At 36.5% G+C, this 19849-nt stretch overlaps 2 protein-coding genes across 2 annotated transcripts; one reads left to right on the plus strand and one right to left on the minus strand.

Moving 5' to 3' along the window:
• Nucleotides 1–793: 793 nt before the first annotated feature.
• On the plus strand, nucleotides 794–16677 carry TSG101 (tumor susceptibility gene 101). The gene is made up of 10 exons (XM_022059034.2): nucleotides 794–1131; nucleotides 2543–2628; nucleotides 3523–3607; nucleotides 5248–5313; nucleotides 6649–6812; nucleotides 7575–7692; nucleotides 9798–10033; nucleotides 12557–12790; nucleotides 13386–13519; nucleotides 16351–16677. Exons 2-10 carry the CDS (start codon nucleotides 2587–2589, stop codon nucleotides 16535–16537), a joined length of 1266 nt encoding a protein of 421 aa, XP_021914726.1. The 5' UTR covers nucleotides 794–1131; nucleotides 2543–2586; the 3' UTR covers nucleotides 16538–16677.
• Nucleotides 16678–16880: 203 nt separating this feature from the next.
• Nucleotides 16881–19198, minus strand: kud (oligosaccharyltransferase subunit 5 kud). Its single transcript, XM_087341258.1, has 2 exons — nucleotides 19054–19198; nucleotides 16881–18927 (listed from the first exon to the last, which is right to left on the minus strand). The coding sequence occupies exons 1-2, from the start codon at nucleotides 19054–19056 to the stop codon at nucleotides 18688–18690; spliced, it is 243 nt and encodes an 80-aa protein (XP_087197384.1). The 5' UTR covers nucleotides 19057–19198; the 3' UTR covers nucleotides 16881–18687.
• Nucleotides 19199–19849: the final 651 nt, after the last annotated feature.

Genomic DNA, 19849 nt, shown 5'->3' on the forward strand with positions numbered 1-19849 from the left:
AAAGTGGAATTCTCCAAAATATCACACACTCTATGCCGTGGAAAAATAAAACAGAACTTCCCGTTCTATTTTAATATTAAACTATTTCTTCATCAACAGACCCTCATAACGTTTACGCCAAGGGCCACTTTCCGCATAAGTAGGTACGGACTAATAACCTATAATTTGGAAGTTCTTGTAAAATTCTGTTCTACGTACATGGAATTACTTTATGCATGTAAATTTTACCTAGGACATGTTCGGATTATAAATTACATAATCAGAGCACAAATTAAATCTTGCAACTTTGTGGAGATGGCGACTCCTGGGGATGACTACTTGAATCATAGATAATACCAAATGCCAAACTTGCAGTCTGAATTATTCTAGAAAGGCATCCAGCCCTTGGTGACTCATAAGGACGCATGTATGAATTCGGGTGGTTCCTGCTCAGTCCACAGACTTTGTTTTGTCAAGATCATGCTATTTCCTACGCCACCCTTAATCTTTCTATTAATACTATCACACTTTCACATCTGACGACTCTCTTGAGCAATTTGGGGTTTGCTATTTAGGTTGAATTTGGGTCAAGGATAATAAGATATAATCTGAATTTCAATGGGCGAAGATTGCAACACTGCGTAACAAAGAAAATTCAAATAAATTTCCGACCGTCATGAATGAATAATTTAATCCATAAAATTTATTGCAAAGAATGATGAGTATATTTTATTACAAGTCGATAATCACTCGAGACCACCGATGAATCTTAAGATACCATGACTATGGCCACAGATAATCCGTGTTTATAGCCTTGGTTCTAATGCTAAGAACGTATTGGTATACTAATTTATGTTTTGTATTTCAGGGTTGTAGCGATATGATGAGTGTGTAATTGTTTTGTATTACTTAATTTTTCAGTTACAAATGCAATTTTAGAACTTTATCAGGCTTTCAAATCAATTTGTTTAATAGAAATTGTCATAGCATGAGTTGTCATCTTACACATCAACTGATCAAGTGAAGGCAGTCTGAGGTCATAAGAAAAATCATACTTACGTTTACAGACTTCATTTTATTGTGAGAACTCATTACAACTGTTAGGCTTGCATAGCTCTTTCTGAAACGTCGCTTCACTCAATCTCCATTCAGGTGAGGAGGCAATGACACTAATAGAACTCAGTGATGTAAATAAGGAACGTTAATATTTTAATTTTGCACAGAGTTGTCATGTAGTTAATTCCTGGGTTGAATTCACATATACGGAGGTTCATCCAACACGTGATGTTAGCAGCTCCTAAATCTCGACTAGCCACTAACCAAACAATACCAATCTTTGGGTTAGGCCACTTCAGTCCTTTAAAGCCCAATTGTAACTTTATGTACTATGTGCTTTAACAATCGGAAAAAGCTGCACTGTAAACAGCGATTATTTCCTTCAACAGCATGTTTTCTTAGAATAGAATAGAAGAATATTAATGTTAATTATGTCCTTGAAGAATAATGGCCCAGTTAGTTGTACCTGCATCCATACCATATGGAAGTTGATTATTTTTAAATTGTAATTATCTCTTAACCTCATTTGACATATTCTCACTGCAGAACCTGGCAGGGAAACAAACAGTGGTTTAAAGTACTGTTTTAGTGTAGCATGCACTGTATTGGCCTGCATGATTATAAGACCCTTTTCCAGGAAAAAAAATATTCATTTGTAAGACATTGGATAGCAAACTGCTTGTCTACTCACCCAGCCACATCAATAACCCGCTCAATTCTTCAGGGCTGCCAGATCTTTGTAAGTCCCAAACAGGTGTTCACCCTGAAGATGGTAACTGCAGTATTTGCCAGAATTGAAATCCCATAACAATTGATGCAGCTTATTCATGACATCTGTAGTTATACATGTAAAGGATTTAGTTGTAGCCAGATTGCTTAGTTCACTCTCCAGTACCTTGATTCTGTTTTCACCATCGGATTCAAGAGCTTGTCACAATCTTCCAGCGTCTACACCATCCCCAATCTCGAAGCAGAGTCTTCATTCCCTGAATCTGTCTGAAACTGTCCTTGATGAAGTTGCTGATTTAGGAAACCCCATATCTGAAGATCCACATTCTGCTTTCCTGCAGCTAATTTAATATTTATTTTTCCTCATAGCCATTTTATGTTATATAAGAAGACAAACTAAACTTGTAGGATTCAGAATTGATATTGTTTCGAATAAATAATTATTTTCCAAGAGCCTCTGCACAGTTGCGTTTTCTGATAATTGACAATAAGAAATTGAGCGATGACATTGATGATAATGTATGTGGCAGCGTGTTTCCAAGAGTCTCCACATAATTTTTGCTGATGACTGGCAAACTGCTGGAACATGGGAGATCTGAAAAACTTAAACATGATCTTTCACAACACAGAAAGTTTTATTAGGTTGAAGAATAGGAGCCACAACACCCACCTGTTTCAGTATCTAATTTTTCCTCAATGATACACACAAATTAATACATCAATACATCATCAGCTTGATAAAGAAATACCTAATCTTGCTTTTATTTTTGTATTTCAGGTTGTGAAGATCCTTTGTTAGTACAGTCTATTGAAACCTACGTAATGCTGCACATGGAAGACGATCTAAAGCAATATTTATCTAAAGTAAGTTCCAGCAGTTTTATTTTTATGAAATTTGTCACAGAAAAAACTAAAGCCTAGATTATCAAATTATATGATAATGAATGTGAGACTCAAAATGTAGAGGGATCATTAGAATTTTTTTGTATGTGTGTCTGATGCTTCCAGGTAGAGGTCTGCATGGGACAGATTTTTAGAATTTAACCCAGTCTGGCCTGAAGACCATTTGGCCTCAGCCAGAAGTTTATCTTTAGATATGTTACCCATACCCCACCTAAGCCTGACTTCTTTTATTCCAGCCCAAATAACACCCATTCTCTTTCCAGTCTGCCCTCACTATTGTGTCATTAATACATGTTTCTTTTAATGCATAAATGCCATTATCCTTCAAATAAATTATTTAATAACACTCTAAAAACATTGATTACTCTCATGTTTGAGAAACAGTTCAAAGATATTGGAAGCCAAGTTTGTTTTGTGTTATCTCAATCTATTTCTTGAAGGGGACAGATACGGAGCCCTCAATGTTACAAATATAAGATGAGAGTAACTATGAATGACTTCTTATTTGCAAAAGAATGATGCCCCAAAATATTCTATATAACATAATATAACATTATATATGCTGCCAGGTCCAATCTTATGCAGACCTATACAACATTTCCTGCTTGCCATTAATGAGACATCATTCTTTTGTTTTTACTTCTAGACCAAAATACATACTGGTGTATTATAGAGTCTTTGTGATTTCCTTAATGGCTCTTACATGTTTTTTCCCATTAAATTATCGTCATCAGCTTAGAGTAGAAACTTATGTGTCACAGTTGATGAAGGTATATAATTTAGGCATTTCTTGTGTGAAATGAGTTGTTTCATAACAGTGTTTAAGCTACTGTATATGAGTGTTTCTGTTTTCAGTATCAGAATCCAGACATTACAAGACGAGATGTAATGAATACAATGAAACACTATAGAAACCTTACTCCTAAGAGGGAACCATTTGGTACGTATTTTTAATCATATTGAACTCAGATTTTTTTTGTTTACTTGAAGTTCGAAAATCCTCACCACATTCTCTCTATTACTTGTTGATTTTCCTTTTGAGGAATCAAGAAAATTCATTACCATGTTGTGTAGAGCCTACTGCTGGACCCTGTCCTGAGAGATAAACCTAATCAAAACCCTTAAACCCTTGTTCTTATGTGATAAGTTTTAATATTATCTCTCCCATATACAAGTTTTAAATTTTATTAATCTTCTCTGAGAACATTGTTAGCTGAAATAATAAATTTGCAGTATGTATTTCTAATTATATTTCTGTTGATATTGGTCTTCTGGGTTGTGATACCATGTAACTCATAGGTAGGTAACCAGTGTTTCATAGGAGGTTGCTGCCTTCCTCTTTAGGTCCCAAAGATGGACACAGTATGTTCCTCCGAAGCACTGGTATCTACCTATAAGGCTGCATGGTGTTACAATCTAGAAGATGAATATCAGTATCTTCATTTCTGTGAGAACATCAGATAGCATGAGTTCTTGTTGTTAGTAAGTCGTCAGCATGTCATTAACGTTCAACTTAATATACACGTAACCCTCGATTTGCGCCGATTCAGAATAACGCCGCTTTTGAAACCAGCAAGTCAAAAAGTGAAAAAAATATTTTACTATTATTTATAACGTTTTACAATGTTTCTCGTACTGATTCTTATACTAAATCATAATTCTTACATCGCTGATTTTGAATAAAAATTATAAATACAGTAGTTTCTAGATAATCTCCTAAAAATCTGCCAACATTGCACAACAGTCACGTGAGCATTGGTCACTCTTCACGGTGAGTCATTTGCGTTCAGCCTGATAAGGGAGCAAGGAAAAATGCGCTCAGTTCGCTTCTTGTTGACACATTGAATGTGCTAAACGTGTTTGTGTTGTTGTTCGACCACTATTCTGCAGTAGCAACTGTTCTATATTTGGATGACATGAATCGAAAAAACATTCCCTTGGCTGAAATTGCTATCGCGGATAAGACAAAGTCAATTTTTGAGGAACTTAAGACGTCAATGTTTGGGTGCTGGGAACACATGTCATTGACTTCCCATTGATTTACATTATAAAAAGAGTTTCAATTTACGCCGGTTCGTCCAGGAATGCATCCCCAGCGTAAATTGAGGGTTACCTGTACTGGATTGTGACCCATTCATTACAAGAAGGCATGGGTTTACTTTCTTTAACAGGCTGAGTAAATTCATCTTGTTACTCAAGGTCTTTTATAGCTGACTGTTGGATCACTTTTACTTTACACTATGCAAAGTTTGCATAAATATGTGTACAAGAATGTGACTTTAAATTTTTGTTTCGTCCTGTGTAATTTCATAAAATGTTTCTGAATATATAATTTGCATATTTGTATTGCAGTGAATGTGTTTTGAAAACTCGATGGTGAACACAGTTTACATAGCAAAACAACAAAATAAACCTGATTTCTTTCATTTCACAGAATATAATTCACAAAGTGCCAATTCTTATGTATGTATTGGTTTTGTTTATTAAAATATCTTTATTTCATTAATTGAATTTGTGTGTACATCTTTTTTGGGGGGCACCTGTGTATAGTGAATTAGTGTTTTATTGTTTCATTGACAGTTTTCAATGATGGGAGTAAGATGGAGCTGTTCAACCTTGAAGGGACAATCCCTGTATCTTACAAAGGTGAGTAATGGTTTTGATTTATCTGAAGAACAAGCAACTTTTATTTGGACCTTGTGTAACAATGGGCATTAGCAGCATTAAAAGAGAGAAGATAAGGTGACTAAAACTAGTAGAAGTTTGTAAATTTTAGGTACTTGTAAAAGTTGATTATCACCCTCAGTGGGCTAGTGGTTAACATGCTTGCCACTGGACCCAAGATTCGCTGGTTCAAACCTGGCTGAGGTCGATGGATTTGGAAGGGTGATAGAAATCCGTAGCACAACTTCCTTCGGAGGGGAAGTAAAGCCGGCGGTCCCATGTCGTAGATTTACGGAATGTAAAAGAGCCTTACGAGCATGATACAAGCGGCCATTTCCCACCCGAGTCTCTCCTGATTCACTACTAGATGGTTCTGGCAGTCAAAATCAGGATTGAGTAGAAATTGTGTAGAGTCAGTGGGCTGGTCACTCACTACTCACAAACACACACATTAATAGACCCAAGGAAACCTCCGAAAGGAGGCCCTATGCTCCAAAAAGGGATACAGGAATAAAGAACAAAAGTTGATTGTTATATTTGCCATTCCATAATGTGACAGGTTGGATCCATTAGGTTGGGCAGGTATAGTTACTGCTGTGTCAGTGTTACAACCTTTTCATCAAACATTTCTCAGTTCCCCATATGATAATGGAAGAACATAGAGCTGGTTTATGTTTTTAGTTCTGGGTATACATACTTGTGATGCATGTGACATTCTAATTCCCTGGGACTTTCCAACACCTGGGGGTGTGTTGAGTCTAGTGTAACTAAAGCACTGTCCTTATGGAGCAAATAAAACAGGCTGCTACCTGCCAACTTTACTGCTTTGTGTTTTAAAGATCAGTAACAGTGATAATTTTTAGTTTCATGAAATAATATACATTCCAAAAGAGTCAAAGGTGCCAGTATATTTTGCTGTGAAATTTGTTCTGTAGTCCTGGAATGTGTGATGACACTCTGTAGTTTGGTTCAAAATAGTTAAATTTTCTGTATCAACTATAAAAGAGATTTTGTCTTAAGCCTTTATTTTTGTTTGATTCCCTTTTCTGATCTAATGAAACATGATCTGGTGTTCTAGTCATGAATACGTCTCAGCTGTTTTAGCTTTGTTTAATTGTTTTATTTCCATGTTTGCCCATAGTCCAGATTTTACTGCACTGTAACAGAAAGCAGAAATGTAAGAACTATGACATGTCAGTGGATAGAATGATAGATATTTAAATGTTTATTTACCAGACTTTCTACGCAGGCTTTTTACATCTGTTGTGCTATTTTTAACTACGAAACTACGTGATTTTAATTTGGTTCTTTGTGCAGGCTCTATGTACAATATTCCCATATGTATCTGGTTGATGGACACGCATCCTAATAATGCCCCGATATGTTACGTGAAGCCAACGCCTGATATGCAGATCAAAGTGTCAATGTATGTGGACAATAATGGCAAGATATATTTGCCATATCTTCATGATTGGACACCTGTAAGTAATGTTCAGTAGTCACCCATTTTCTATGTAAATCCTGGAATGTGGACAGTTGCGATGTACAGTGAGTACTGCAGTTTAATGTAGAACGGGCTGCATTTACTGTCTTTCCAACTGCCAGTGCTTTAGAAAGCTGCTCCTGTGTTTTAGAAGACTATGTTTTCTCAACTCTTATACCAGCTGAAGAAATAAATCGCTGAAATGAAGTAGAAGAAAATAATTGTCAGTAAATTTCCACATGCACCTCTTGTCTAGCGCAAGAGATATCTAGATGATAACTGATTTCAGTCCACACCTCTGGATCTCTGAACATGGCTTGTCTTCTGGGTTGTAGCACCATGTAGTCTGGTAAAGTTAACAATTATTTCTGTTGATGGAGGCAGCAAGGACCTCTGAAACAATAAACTTCTACCAGTCTACATGGTGCTGCAACCCAGAAGACAAGCCATTTTTTTACTGCCTGCTGTGAGATCTGCAAATCCTACTTTGCACCTCTGTTTCAACAACTGCAGTGATTTTTTTAAATGATTTTATCCAATTTGGCCACTTTTGACACACTCCACAAGAACCAGTTGAGAGGTATAATGAGGCAACGGTCCAGCTTGCTGAAAAATTCCAACTTCATCTTCTTCCAAATGCAGAGAGAGATATTCTCAAGGATAATGATGAATGTTTACAGTGATTGTGTTGTGTACTTGAATGTACATGTATGAAGTAAGGTTGATTTTAATAGAAATCTTGTCCCATTTATTTTCACAGGTTTCATCAGACCTTCTAGGTTTGATTCAGGTCATGATAGTGACTTTTGGAGAGCAACCTCCAGTGTATGCCAAGAAACGTTCTGATATGGCCTCCGCCACTCCATACCCTACACAGTGTGAGTACTGTTATTGTAGTTTGTCAGTGAGTAAATTTTAGTTTGGCAATTTTAAATTGGAACTAAAGGCAGTCTGTTTCTATGAATTATGTTATAATAGTTTTCAATAGTTATACTGCTATGGATTCTTTACTCATGAAATATTGATTTATTTTACTCACTGTTCTTACAATTAATTACTTTCGTGATTGTAGTTCTGTTAGTTTATAAATCAGTCTTTATCATTCTGTTCTCTCATGCGTACTGCAATGCTTTGTTATTGCTTGCTCACATCTCACAACTTTTCATCACATGCATTGCATCCATTGCTGTGTTGCAGTCACTGAACTTGGCCACAGCAACTTCCCCAGTGATTATGTCTCACTTCCAGCGCACAGCTCTGAACTCACTAGTTGCACAACAAAATACCCTGAACTCACATTCTTATGTAGGCATGCAGGTGTGAGAAGGTGCTGCGTTGCTTTGAGACCTTTCTTGGATAATTATTTGCTCTTCACCACCATTCTGGATGATTTTAGTTCCTTCAGTTTTGCTCAGGAATGTCTGGGAATGCACTGTTTCAAGAGTGCTGGAACTGTGTGTCCATCTTGGCAACTTCAGGCTGCAGGAGTTGGGGAGGGGGTGACTTCAGCACTTGCGTCACATCACAGCTAATACTTCTCAACTTATCAACAATTTCTATACAAAACAGCTGTCCTTAGGTTTTCTAACTACAAACACTGAAATGGTGCACAATTTTGATGTTACATCTGATGAATTTAATGTATCTGTAGTCAGTATTAGTAGAAATTATAACTATAAATAGATCACTGAATTGTGTAATTGATAATTTATTCTTTGTGCTACTAGATTCATTATATATTTGTTGTTGTATCTGGAAAATTTAACTTGGTCAGAATTCAGAATCTGTACTAGTGCAAATTATGCACATAAAAAGATCAGTAATTATATAACATTATATTGTTCTTGCTAGCTATACTGTCTAGCAGGTCTGTGGAGTCGGTACTAAAACCTCCTACTCCTTCATAAAAACTCAATATGTATTAATAATGGTAAACCTACTAAAATGGTAAATGGTACCACAAGAGATTCCATCACCACCACGTGAATAATCAGGCTACTTTTTAGACTTATAACCTATGTTTAAATATAAGTCTAATGGTTATTGCAGAAATTGGTTGATTTGTAGACAGTTTGTATTATTAAGGTACCGGAGCCAAAGTTACAAAGCATTATCCCCACACCGTGTGGCTCAATGCATCGTTGAATCTCCCTAAGCGTGAGGCTGCCGACGGCTCACACGGTAGCAAAAGTGTTCTTAATATTATATGTCAGAGTCGGTACATTTTTACTGACTCCGCCTAAAATTGCTTCTGACTCCACAGCCTTGCTGTCTAGACTGAAGTACGAGGCTCGTCCACAAAGTAAGTTTCCCTGGGGCCGTTTACAGAAACAAAACACAATTTCATGGGAATATTTATTGCAACAGATACAGCAAGTGTCCAGCTATTTTTCAACATATTCGCCACCGGAATTGAGACATTTGTCATACCGTGGGACCAACTTTTGAATACCTGCATCGTAGAAGTCTGCCGCCTGGGATTGGAACCACTGTGTGACAACCATCTCCGCCTCTCTGTCATTCTCAAAACGCTGACGCTGACCGGACAGGAATTTCTTGAGGTGTAGGAAAAGATTGAAATCACTGGGAGCGAGGTCCGGGCTGTAGGGTGAATGATTAAACACCTCCCAGCTGAACTCCTGCAGGAGACTTGCTGTCCGTCGAGCCGTGTGCGGCCTAGCGTTATCACTGACCGCACTTCACAGTCGGCGGGAGCTGGAATAAGAACCTCCATCTTCAACAGCTCCAACGATGCTACTGTGAGAACGCGGGAAGTGCCGTTAGTGCATGCGCCATGCTACGTCATTGCTCTATCACGTACACACAGTCGCTTCGCGCAATATAAGGTTTGCTAGCTGTGGGACGAGTGGGAAACTTACTTTGTGGACGCGCCTCGTATTTAAAGGAAAGGAGGCATCATTATTGGTTTGTTTTTATGGATGGAAAGTGCAGTAACTTCTGTTTGTTTATTTGTTTGTTTCAGCTTACATGCCAATGCCTGGTGCAGGTGTAGGGCCCATGACAGCAATGTATCCTCCATACCAAACTGGTTCAGCTTATCAGCCACCTACATCCAATCAATATTCCTACCCACCTTATCCTGCTGCTGTATACCCTAATTTCCCTTCAACTTCGTACCCTTATCCACCTACATCTGTTAATGCTTTTACTGGATACCCACCTAGTTACCCAGCACCTCCACAGTCAGCAAAAATCTCGGTAATAACTTATACAGATAAATTATAGGAGATAATAGGAACATGATAATATAAATATTAATTTATACAAAGCTTTTTTCAAGATTATGAAGATGGCTCTCCTCTTGGTTGTAGCACTGTGTATTCTGGTAGAAGTTTGCCAATGTCTTAGAGGTACTGATGATTCAGGCAGCAAAGACCTCTGAAATATTTGTAAACTTCTTCCAGACTACACGGCACTACAATCCAGAAGACAACCATCTTTGTACTTGTTGTGATGAGATGTCAAATGCTACTTTTCTCAAGATTCATTGTAAACTTTGCTTTTAATTCTTTGTGTTATACTTAAAAAGGTACAGAATAACCTTTGAAGTAAAAGGACAAACAGTGAAGTTCATGGTTTGTCTGGTCATTTTCTTTGCATTTTTATCACTTATTATTAGTACAAAATGGGGTGAAGCACAATGGTATGAGGGTGTATTGAGATCTTAAGGCATTTTGACACTAGCTGGAAATGAGAGGTTATGTTAACACTCCAACTGATTTAAACCTCCCACCCCTGGAAAATAATCTTCAGATATTTATTAGACGAGAAGTTGGATAGGCCCTGGATCAGTTACATTTGTGGTGTGTAAGTCCCTGTAAAGTCCTTGACAAGTTAATAGACACTCAGGTAGTGAGATTCCTTACCTGTTGTGGAACTTATAGGTTTATTTCTGCGTTCACAAGAGCCTGTCACTGGACTCGATACTGAGGCCATTGAATCTTGTTACGGTGTTACGGTAAAGAAGAAAAAATATCACAGCACTTGTGCTTGAAGTCAAATCTGGCTGTTCTGTGTAATAGCTTAATTATATAACTTATATAAAAATATCATAATGCCTGCCAGGTATGAAAATGTGGTGTGTGTACAAAATTCTTGTTACTACAAAGCAATTATAATAATGAACCTTTTAGTTCCATAATGATGGAGAATTTCTTGATCAGCTGGATAACTGTCAGCTGTTGATAGAAGACTCTTATGATGTAGTTACTTCCTATGAGCGATGATTGAAAAGTAACAGGACAACTTATTTCTTCAGTCATGCCAACTGTCATGAATTCTATCCTGCCTCTGTGCGTTTCTCATATGTTCTGTTTCATAAGAGCCTGCCATATGTGTGTTGGCTTGCGTTGTTCATATGATGAGGTATAGAATTTGTAAATAAGGGTCAGCTTAGATTTAACTAGAGGGAGATCTTGTTTCAAACAGTGAGACATAAAAGTATCAGTGTTGGCCTCATGAAGTTATGTGATGTCCCAAAGAAACGCATCACCCCTTACTCTAAACAGAATGAAATTAATAGTCCAGGTATCCACAATCTGTGGTCTTCTGATGTGTTTTATGCAGTACGTGCACATTTTTGTAATCTTCTGTAACCCTGCATTATTAAAAAACAGTTGCCACATAACATTTACGTAATTTGAAGTGAACAGTCAATAAAAATGACAATTCGGCATACATGGACAGAGTTTACTCAAATACAGCTTATGTTACTCATAGAGATATTGTGAATTCAAGCAATCTTAAATATTGTAATATGTGTACACACCCAATGGCCAGTTTAGAAATCTACAGATGTTTTGAACCAACATATACTGATTTAACAATTCCAATTATGTATTTTCTTCCTTATGCCATTTCCACACTTACAGGTTTACTTTTGCATAGAAGTCTCCACCTGTCTCTATCTGCCCATTCTTGCATTTCGTCCACCCTTCTGGACTCTCCTCTCTTCTTTACTTTTCTCTTAACTTGCTCTATCCATTATGTGCATGGTCTGCCCCCTGAGTCCTCATCCATTCATCTTCATTTCCAATAATCTTTTTGGTGTTATATGCTTTTTCATTCTACTTCTTTCCATTTGATTTTTGTATTTTCTACATCTTGAGCTGTCCCCTAAGGTACATGTTTCTAATTGTATCTCTCCTGGTTTTCCCCACTGTATCCTTCAGGAATTTCATCTGAACTGCTTGTAATTTACTTTCCTCACGTCGGTACATGTCATATCTCTGTTCCATGTAATATCTTTTAAAGTACAGATTGAATATTTATATAGGAATCATATTTAATAAATATAATTCCAGAAAAAGTCTTTCCTTATCCTGAAATACTAATATAATTCATAATTAAATTATTTACACAAAAGAGCATGAAGTTAGACGTTTGTTGTATATTTAGCTGCTGGTACAAGTTCAGAACTTACAAGCACTGTCTTACTAATTACAGAAACGTCTGGAAAGAGTCAATAATTTATTCATCATATTGAATTAATAAAGAAATGAAATGCCCAAGAAATAGCAATGCCTACCATGTAATTGAAGATGTTCGTAACAGTTTTGATGTCCAGGTTATAACTTGTGTAAGTGTTCATTCTGCGGTCTGTGTAGATGAAGGGAGACATTGTTCAGCGTAGTCTCAGTCATATCTCCGTTGATTCTTGGTGAACTTAGAACATGTTGATGAACTAATATGCTTGATGTGTAATGTTACATTTGTTTCAAGTCACCGTCACCAGTAAATGCAACTAACAATTCAGGTGGCGCTACAGATACCATTGATACAAAGCACATCAGGGCTTCCCTTTTGTCTGCTGTGGAAGATAAGTTACGCAGACGTCTGGGAGAGCAGTTCTTCCAGGCCCAAGCTGAATTGGAAACTCTGAGCCGTACCCAACAAGAATTAACACAAGGCAAAAACAAGTTGGAGGATATCCTGGCACGACTAGAAAAAGAACAGGTGAGGTTATATGGGAGGATATTAAAATTAATCTTAAAATAAAGAAAATTTGTGAAGATGCAAAGTGACTCAGATTGAGTCCATTGATAGTTTTGTTTTGATAGAGATGAACTTTGGATGCCATAACAGTAGGAGTTTCTTGGACAACTGAATAAATACCAAACAGTTCAGGTAAAACAGAGTTTAGTCAACTGTTGCAGTTAGTGGTTACATAAAATAATTATATGCTAAGAACATATTCTTTAGGAACCTTTTTCAAAACTGGGTTTATAACATTAGAATCGTAATTTATGCAATCTTTGCACAAATAACACTAGGTATGTTCCCATTTCATTTCCAAAACTAAATGGATTTTGATTAAATTTAATATTGGGGGCCATGGTAGGTTGTTACCAACATTTCATAGGAGCTTATTGGCTGTATCCATACCACCTGCAAGTCAAAAATAAATCATAATCCAGAAGACATAATTCAAATTTGGAGGGCTGTTAGCTGCATAGAACATCAAAACCAATGAGATACAAAATACCAAGAAACACATTTGGAAATGTATATTCCATTGGAGTTAGATTTTTCATTTTTTTTCTTTTTGCAGGTTGAATTAGATAAAAACATAACTATTCTTAAAGACAAAGAGCAAGAACTGGATAAAGCCATTGAACTCATGTCAGAGCAGCAGCCGATTGATGTGGATGAAGCTGTTACCACAACAGCACCACTTTATAAACAGTATGTAACAGTAATTCATTGTCTGAAATGAGCTGAGGGTTACATGATCATTGTATCAGAGTGTACAGTCTGTGTATGCATCTGTATGCAATATACTGACTGCTTTCCAAACTTATTATATAATAGTTTTCATGCCCTCTTGGGAGGGATTTATTAATGATATATATGAACAGATGTATAGCGCTAACCCTTTGTTGCTGTTAACTGATAAAGCACAGTGTGTATTGGTATGTTGAAGATTTTTGTTCGATGACCAACAAAGATGAATGTTCTCAGTTGTGGAGGTGGAAAACTTTATGTAAGACAACAAGACTGTCTAAAGAAGAGATGTTATATGTAGTGTAATGAATAAAGTCCCAATGTCCTGAGAATGTACATAACATGATGATGAAAACAGCTTATTGCCTAATATAACATAAAGATCTTTTATGCAGTCAGTACATAAAATTGAAATATCAGACAAGGATAATATTGGTCTTACATTTGAAAGATATAATTTTAGTTTTCTTAATGTTAAATTCCATATACAGTAGAATCCGATTAATTGGGCCATCGGTTAATCAGGGCAGCCGTTTATTTTTGACAAATCTTAAAGAACAGACTGTTATAACTCTTTACGTGGAATTTTGCATAATTGGGCCAAAGTGGTCTAGTCCCGACATGTCCCAATTAACCGGAATCCACTGTATTTATTTTATTTGTAGTTTAACGGTGCTTTTGCAGTAGCTCTGACTATGTAGCGTCAAATGAGGGGATGACAGCGAATTGGAAAGGATGTGGAAGGAACCAGTCATGGCATAATTTAAGGTACTATCCCAGAATTTGCCTGGAAGGACTGAGGAAAACCACAAAAAAACCCAGTCAGGATATCTGGTCTCCAGGCTGAGATTTCAACCCTGGACCTCTGGAATATGAAGCAGGAGTGTTAACCACTCAATAATGTTGGGTTTAAATTCCATGCAGTTTTCACCACATCACCAAATCAGTACCAGCCTGAAGAGATGACAGCGTTCATCAGACTTTGTCTTGATATATTTTAAAATCATCAGCAAATAAAAGAAATTTGGAATAATCAGTTTTAACACAGAGGTCATTAAGAGAAACATTGAATAAGAGAGGTTTAGATAACAGAGTAGGGAGAAGAAGAGTTTCCTAAGATGTGAACAAAGGAAGATCAGTTGATACGTAACTTTTGAACCACTTAACATAAAATGAAGATAGTTCAGAATTATTGAGCTTATCCAATAAAACAGAGTATCAGAGGTCTGGGGCTAAGCTAAAAATAAACTTTCAAACCATCCTTGTGGTTTAAGGAAGTGAATAATTTAGTTGTTAAGTTGACAGTCCATCTACACAACAGTTCTTGATTGTAATTTGTGTTTATTAAGAATCCATTGCATGGTTTGACCTTAATCAGTCAACTTCGGGTGGTTGTCTTTAAGTGTTTGAAAAACTTTAAATTGGTTGTTATAGATTTCTATTTAATAAAACCATGCTGACCTATGCATAATTTAAATTTGAAATTCATGGGAAGGTGGTCATGTACAGTACTTTCAGAAAAATTATGTAAATTCAAACTAGGTCTATAATTAGCAAAATGCTGATGCCTTTCTTGAATTTAGGTACAGCATCTGCCTGCTTTCATAACACGGAAAAACATACAATTTGTAAAGTAAGCCAACTTTGATTTTCCCCAGGCAATGCCCCTAACACTTACTCCAAACCGGGATTACTTACCCCTTCAGTGGTTGGTCCAGGGCTTTGTTCCATGTACTTCTCCCCTGCCTGGGCCAATAGGTGTAGACACCCGTGAGCTTCTGCCATCCTGGTTCCAACAGTAGTGCAAGAATGACCTAAGTTCACTGTTGGCCTTGTATCTCATTTGTGCGACAGCGACACATAATGTGACGTGAAGAACACCTTTGTAATATCAGTGTACTCCAAAGAGCACAGCTTTGCAACTTGTTTTTCCAGGAACACTATTTGTTTTCCGTCACATCTTGTTTAATTTACTTTGTTTTACCATCCTTTTATTTTGTTTGTCTTGCTGTATCTTGTGGTGTATTTACTATTCATGAGAGTTAAGTAAATACCTGTGACATAGGCAATCTGGTATTCAAGTGATGTGCACATGCACATTTAAGAACATTAGCCTTTAGTGCAAAGATATTTCTCACACATTTTTGTTGCTTTCCATTTTTCATGGTATAGATTTTCATTTATTTGTTTTGTTACTGTTATTACTTTATAATAGTTATTGTAAAGCTTACATCAAATCAAAAGCACAACATTTTTGAGCCTGCTAGAAATACAGCGCATGACTTCCCAGGCCACATACGTCACAGGTATTTAGCCACTGGAGATCTTTTTATATGTTCATTTCTCAAACTACTATTTATAAATCTGTTTGTACGTAACCCAGACACTTTTCTGATACATGAAAATCTGTTGTTTTGTTGTAAAATCACTCCCAAAGTGCAGTGAAAAAAACATGGTTGTGTATAGCACACTAACCAGCATGGCTCACAATGTTCGAAAATTTGTTATTACAGTAACTCACCCAGAAACATATGAAGCAAGAACTGGATTTCATGAGAATTGAGGAATGAGCATAATTATAACAGTGTCATTAACCAATTTTTGGTTATTTCTGCTGTGGTAAAGCATTATGATCAAATGGTTGCCTGGCTATAAAAACAGCAATATACATAGGTCACTTTTGACTTATAAAATATTCATGATCACCAAGCAACCAGAGAGACTGAGGGAAGTGGGGACACAGATAACACTGTAGAAAAAGATTTCACATAATGACATGTTGTCTTTTCCAGATTGTTGAATGCTTTTGCTGAGGAGGCTGCCACAGAGGATGCTATATACTACATGGGAGAAGCATTGAGACGTGGAGTTATTGATTTGGACGTGTTCTTGAAGCAGGTTCGAAGCCTGTCACGCAAACAGTTCATGTTGCGTGCCCTGATGCACAAATGCCGCCAGAAAGCAGGCCTTGCTGGATGAGAAACATTGTTTTTAAATGGTGGTATTTTGTGATAATATATAATTTGTTTCTTTATATTGAAGTCACTGAAAGTGAACTCATTAATACAGTTTTGTTACATTTTATAAGTTCTTTGCCATAAACCCACCTCTGCTAGTCATCAGTTTTTGTTAATTTTTGTATGTGTTCTCTAGGGATACTAGAAGTGAGGGTGCAAGGGGAAGTAGTTTACCCAACATATACAGCAGTTTTATGACCCATGGTTTGCCCCCTCAGATTTATAACACTTCTTGTATCTCTTGCCTTTACCTCTTGTGTACTGTTGCACATTTCAGTTCCCATTTATATTATAGAACTACACAAAAGTGTTAAACATGTGTTTATTTCATCTCTTGAAAGTCATGGCCCATTTTACATAGGGAGGCTATTACATAATAGTTTTTATCATAGTTTGCCTTACATTATTACATATTATTTGCATGTATCTGACCATATGTCAACTACATTTTAATTTTCATTAAATTTACTGGATAAATGATCAGTATGTTTCAACAAGTTATGAGAAAATTTACAGTTGACATTCATGGCGTACCTCTGAACTTGCATACATGTACAATATCAGTTTATTTCCAAAGCAGTAATTACTGAATGCTTGCAACAGTTACCTCCATACTTGAATGCAATTTGAGTTGTATGTTTTCATAGCTGTTACATTACAGTCACTGGCACTGCACTTAAGGTATGTTTATAATGCCGCAACATCCATCTAACTTGAAGATGGCTGTCTCCTGGGTTGTTGCACCATGTGGTCTGGTAGAACTGATCGCCCTGATGATGGAGGGAGCAAGGACCTCTGAAATGTAGGTAAACTTCTACCAGACTATACAGCAACAACCCACAAGATGGCCATCTTCAGACTTGCTGCCGTGAAAACCTCAAATCCTCCATCCAACTTATTTTCTCCATTCAACCATCTGTCATGGCTGGTAGCCCGAGAAGAATTTAATAAACTTAGACGCTTTGCGTCAGATCATACATCCATCGAACTTGATTATGTATTTTGATTGTTCTTCCTTTCATTAAGTGAAAGAAACTGATGCCAGAGTGAAGAACTGGCTTTGGAAATATTTTCATATTGATACACAAGTGGTGAGATAACATCACATTGTTTAGTTTGTGGATATGAAATATTCCTTTGTGGTGACTGTCGAGAACTGTTTATATAAATACTAATATTGAACATAGTTGTTAATAAATCACATGAACAATTATCAAAGACCACATGGAAACAAGAGAACATTCTGTAGATTCTTTCATTCCCACATCCTGCATAATATTTTTTTAAAATTAATATCAGGTACTGATCAAGGAAATACAGCACTCTGAAGGCCAGTACGTGTCAGAGCATGGATAAAGGACAATTACTAGGTGTGAGTTCCATTACAAAAAGTATTTTGTGAGCCTAAGATGCACTAATGAAAAGTGGATGAATATGTTCTCAAATCTGTAACCAAGAATTTTATCTGAACAATAAAAATATTTCATGACAATTTTACGCTGGGAAAGGGGATTGATCAAAAGTCAGGTAAGTTCAGTATATTTCCACATTATGTAGTGTGTAAGGCTAAAAGGAGTTAGAACTCTTTATCACACCAGATTCACAATGCAGACAAAATACCTTTTCCACCAATAATGTCCAGTTCCCTCATCCAGTTTCATACCACAAACATGTTTAAAATTATGACCAATTTTGCAGTGCATTAATTATGTAAAATTCATTGTATGCCCTAGAAAGAAATTTGGCATCTTTTTATACATGAGTTTTTAAGTTGAGAGCATTTTATAAAATTTCATTAATATGATGAATGTCTGACTGCCATAAGCAAATATTTTAACAGCAAGAAAATGCTTTAGTACTGACAACTTACGTCATACACATACAATATTCTATAAGGAGTTTCTCTGTCAATTTTTTGAACACTTGAGGCAAGGAAAGACCACTAACATATTACTTTATAAAGAACATTTATTCAGTAGGTCGAAATATTGTCAGCGACCTACATATATATTTATAAAAAAAAAACCGAAAGGCACAGTCTAATTTACAATTTGCACGACATAATACAATACACTGCAAAGCTTTTCAACAACTAATTTAAACACCGGCGAATTACAAATAAATTCCAACCCAAAGAAGCAAGAACAATACTCCAAATCCTGAGAAGATCGCAGCAACAAGAGCCACCACAAGTTCTTTGAATATGTCTCTGGTGAATTTCGTGCTTGTAACTTCATACACAAAAAACCAAGCTGTGAAGAAAATGCCTATTCCCAGCAGAACAAGTGTCAGGTGTGGAAACACAGTTGGATTTACCGGAGAAACATACCGCACCATGGACTCAATCTCAACCTGGAGTGGATATTAATCAATGCGTGTAAAACAAATACATCACACTAAAAGGGCGATACATGAGCCTACAAAACAGGTAAAAACATTTTAATTTCAGTAGACCTAGTTGACAAAGTTAGTACACACCATTTTGCCAGTAAATTTTGCAAACGCTTGTAACAGCAACAAATTGACGTTCTCTGCGGCGTACTATTAATTCAAAGACGTGGCCATACACTATTATGTTGGTATTATGTGTTACTCAATGATTACTAGACAAATGTTGGTATTAAGTGTGGGCATGTGATGGCACCACAGAAAATAGTTCATAGACCAGCGCTTCTTAACCTTTAGACTTCTGCGGACTTCCACTAAATCACTAAGCCATTTCTACGATTTGACCCTCAAAACAATACACAAAAAACAAATACACAAATTACGAAATATTTTATTTAATTCACAAACAAAAAATACACAGAAAATGAAATTTAATTTTAATGGGAGGGTTAATGCTGAATTTCAGCGACTAGGTTTTCAATATTTTGTTTTATTTCTGAGATTTGAATTATGTGGCCAGATTCCACATTTCTTTAGCAGTTTCTGTATTTATTTTTTAGGTTCAAGAGCTGAGGAAACTTTTTACATGAAAAGGTGGTGGGGAATGAAATTAAAACTTTCGGTGCTTTTTATGCCAACATGTCTAACCAGGAGTAATCATTCAAGCGCTCTGTAAGTGCGAATGAAGATTCCAGAGCAATTAAGAATACTCTGATTTTATCTCTTAATTCGAGAAGTCGGGACAATGTTTTGTTGCGAGACAGCCATCTGACTTTTGTATGCAGCAAAAACTGCTGATGATCGCTATCCATAACTGACAGAACTACTCAAAAAGTTTGAATTTAGTCACCTACATTTGATAAAATTTATAAATGGTATCTTGCCG

This window comes from Zootermopsis nevadensis, unplaced genomic scaffold (genome assembly GCF_977971745.1).
Source record: "Zootermopsis nevadensis isolate Lab colony 2312 unplaced genomic scaffold, Znev_1.0 Znev_ptg000003l, whole genome shotgun sequence".
Lineage (NCBI taxonomy): Eukaryota > Metazoa > Arthropoda > Insecta > Blattodea > Termopsidae > Zootermopsis > Zootermopsis nevadensis.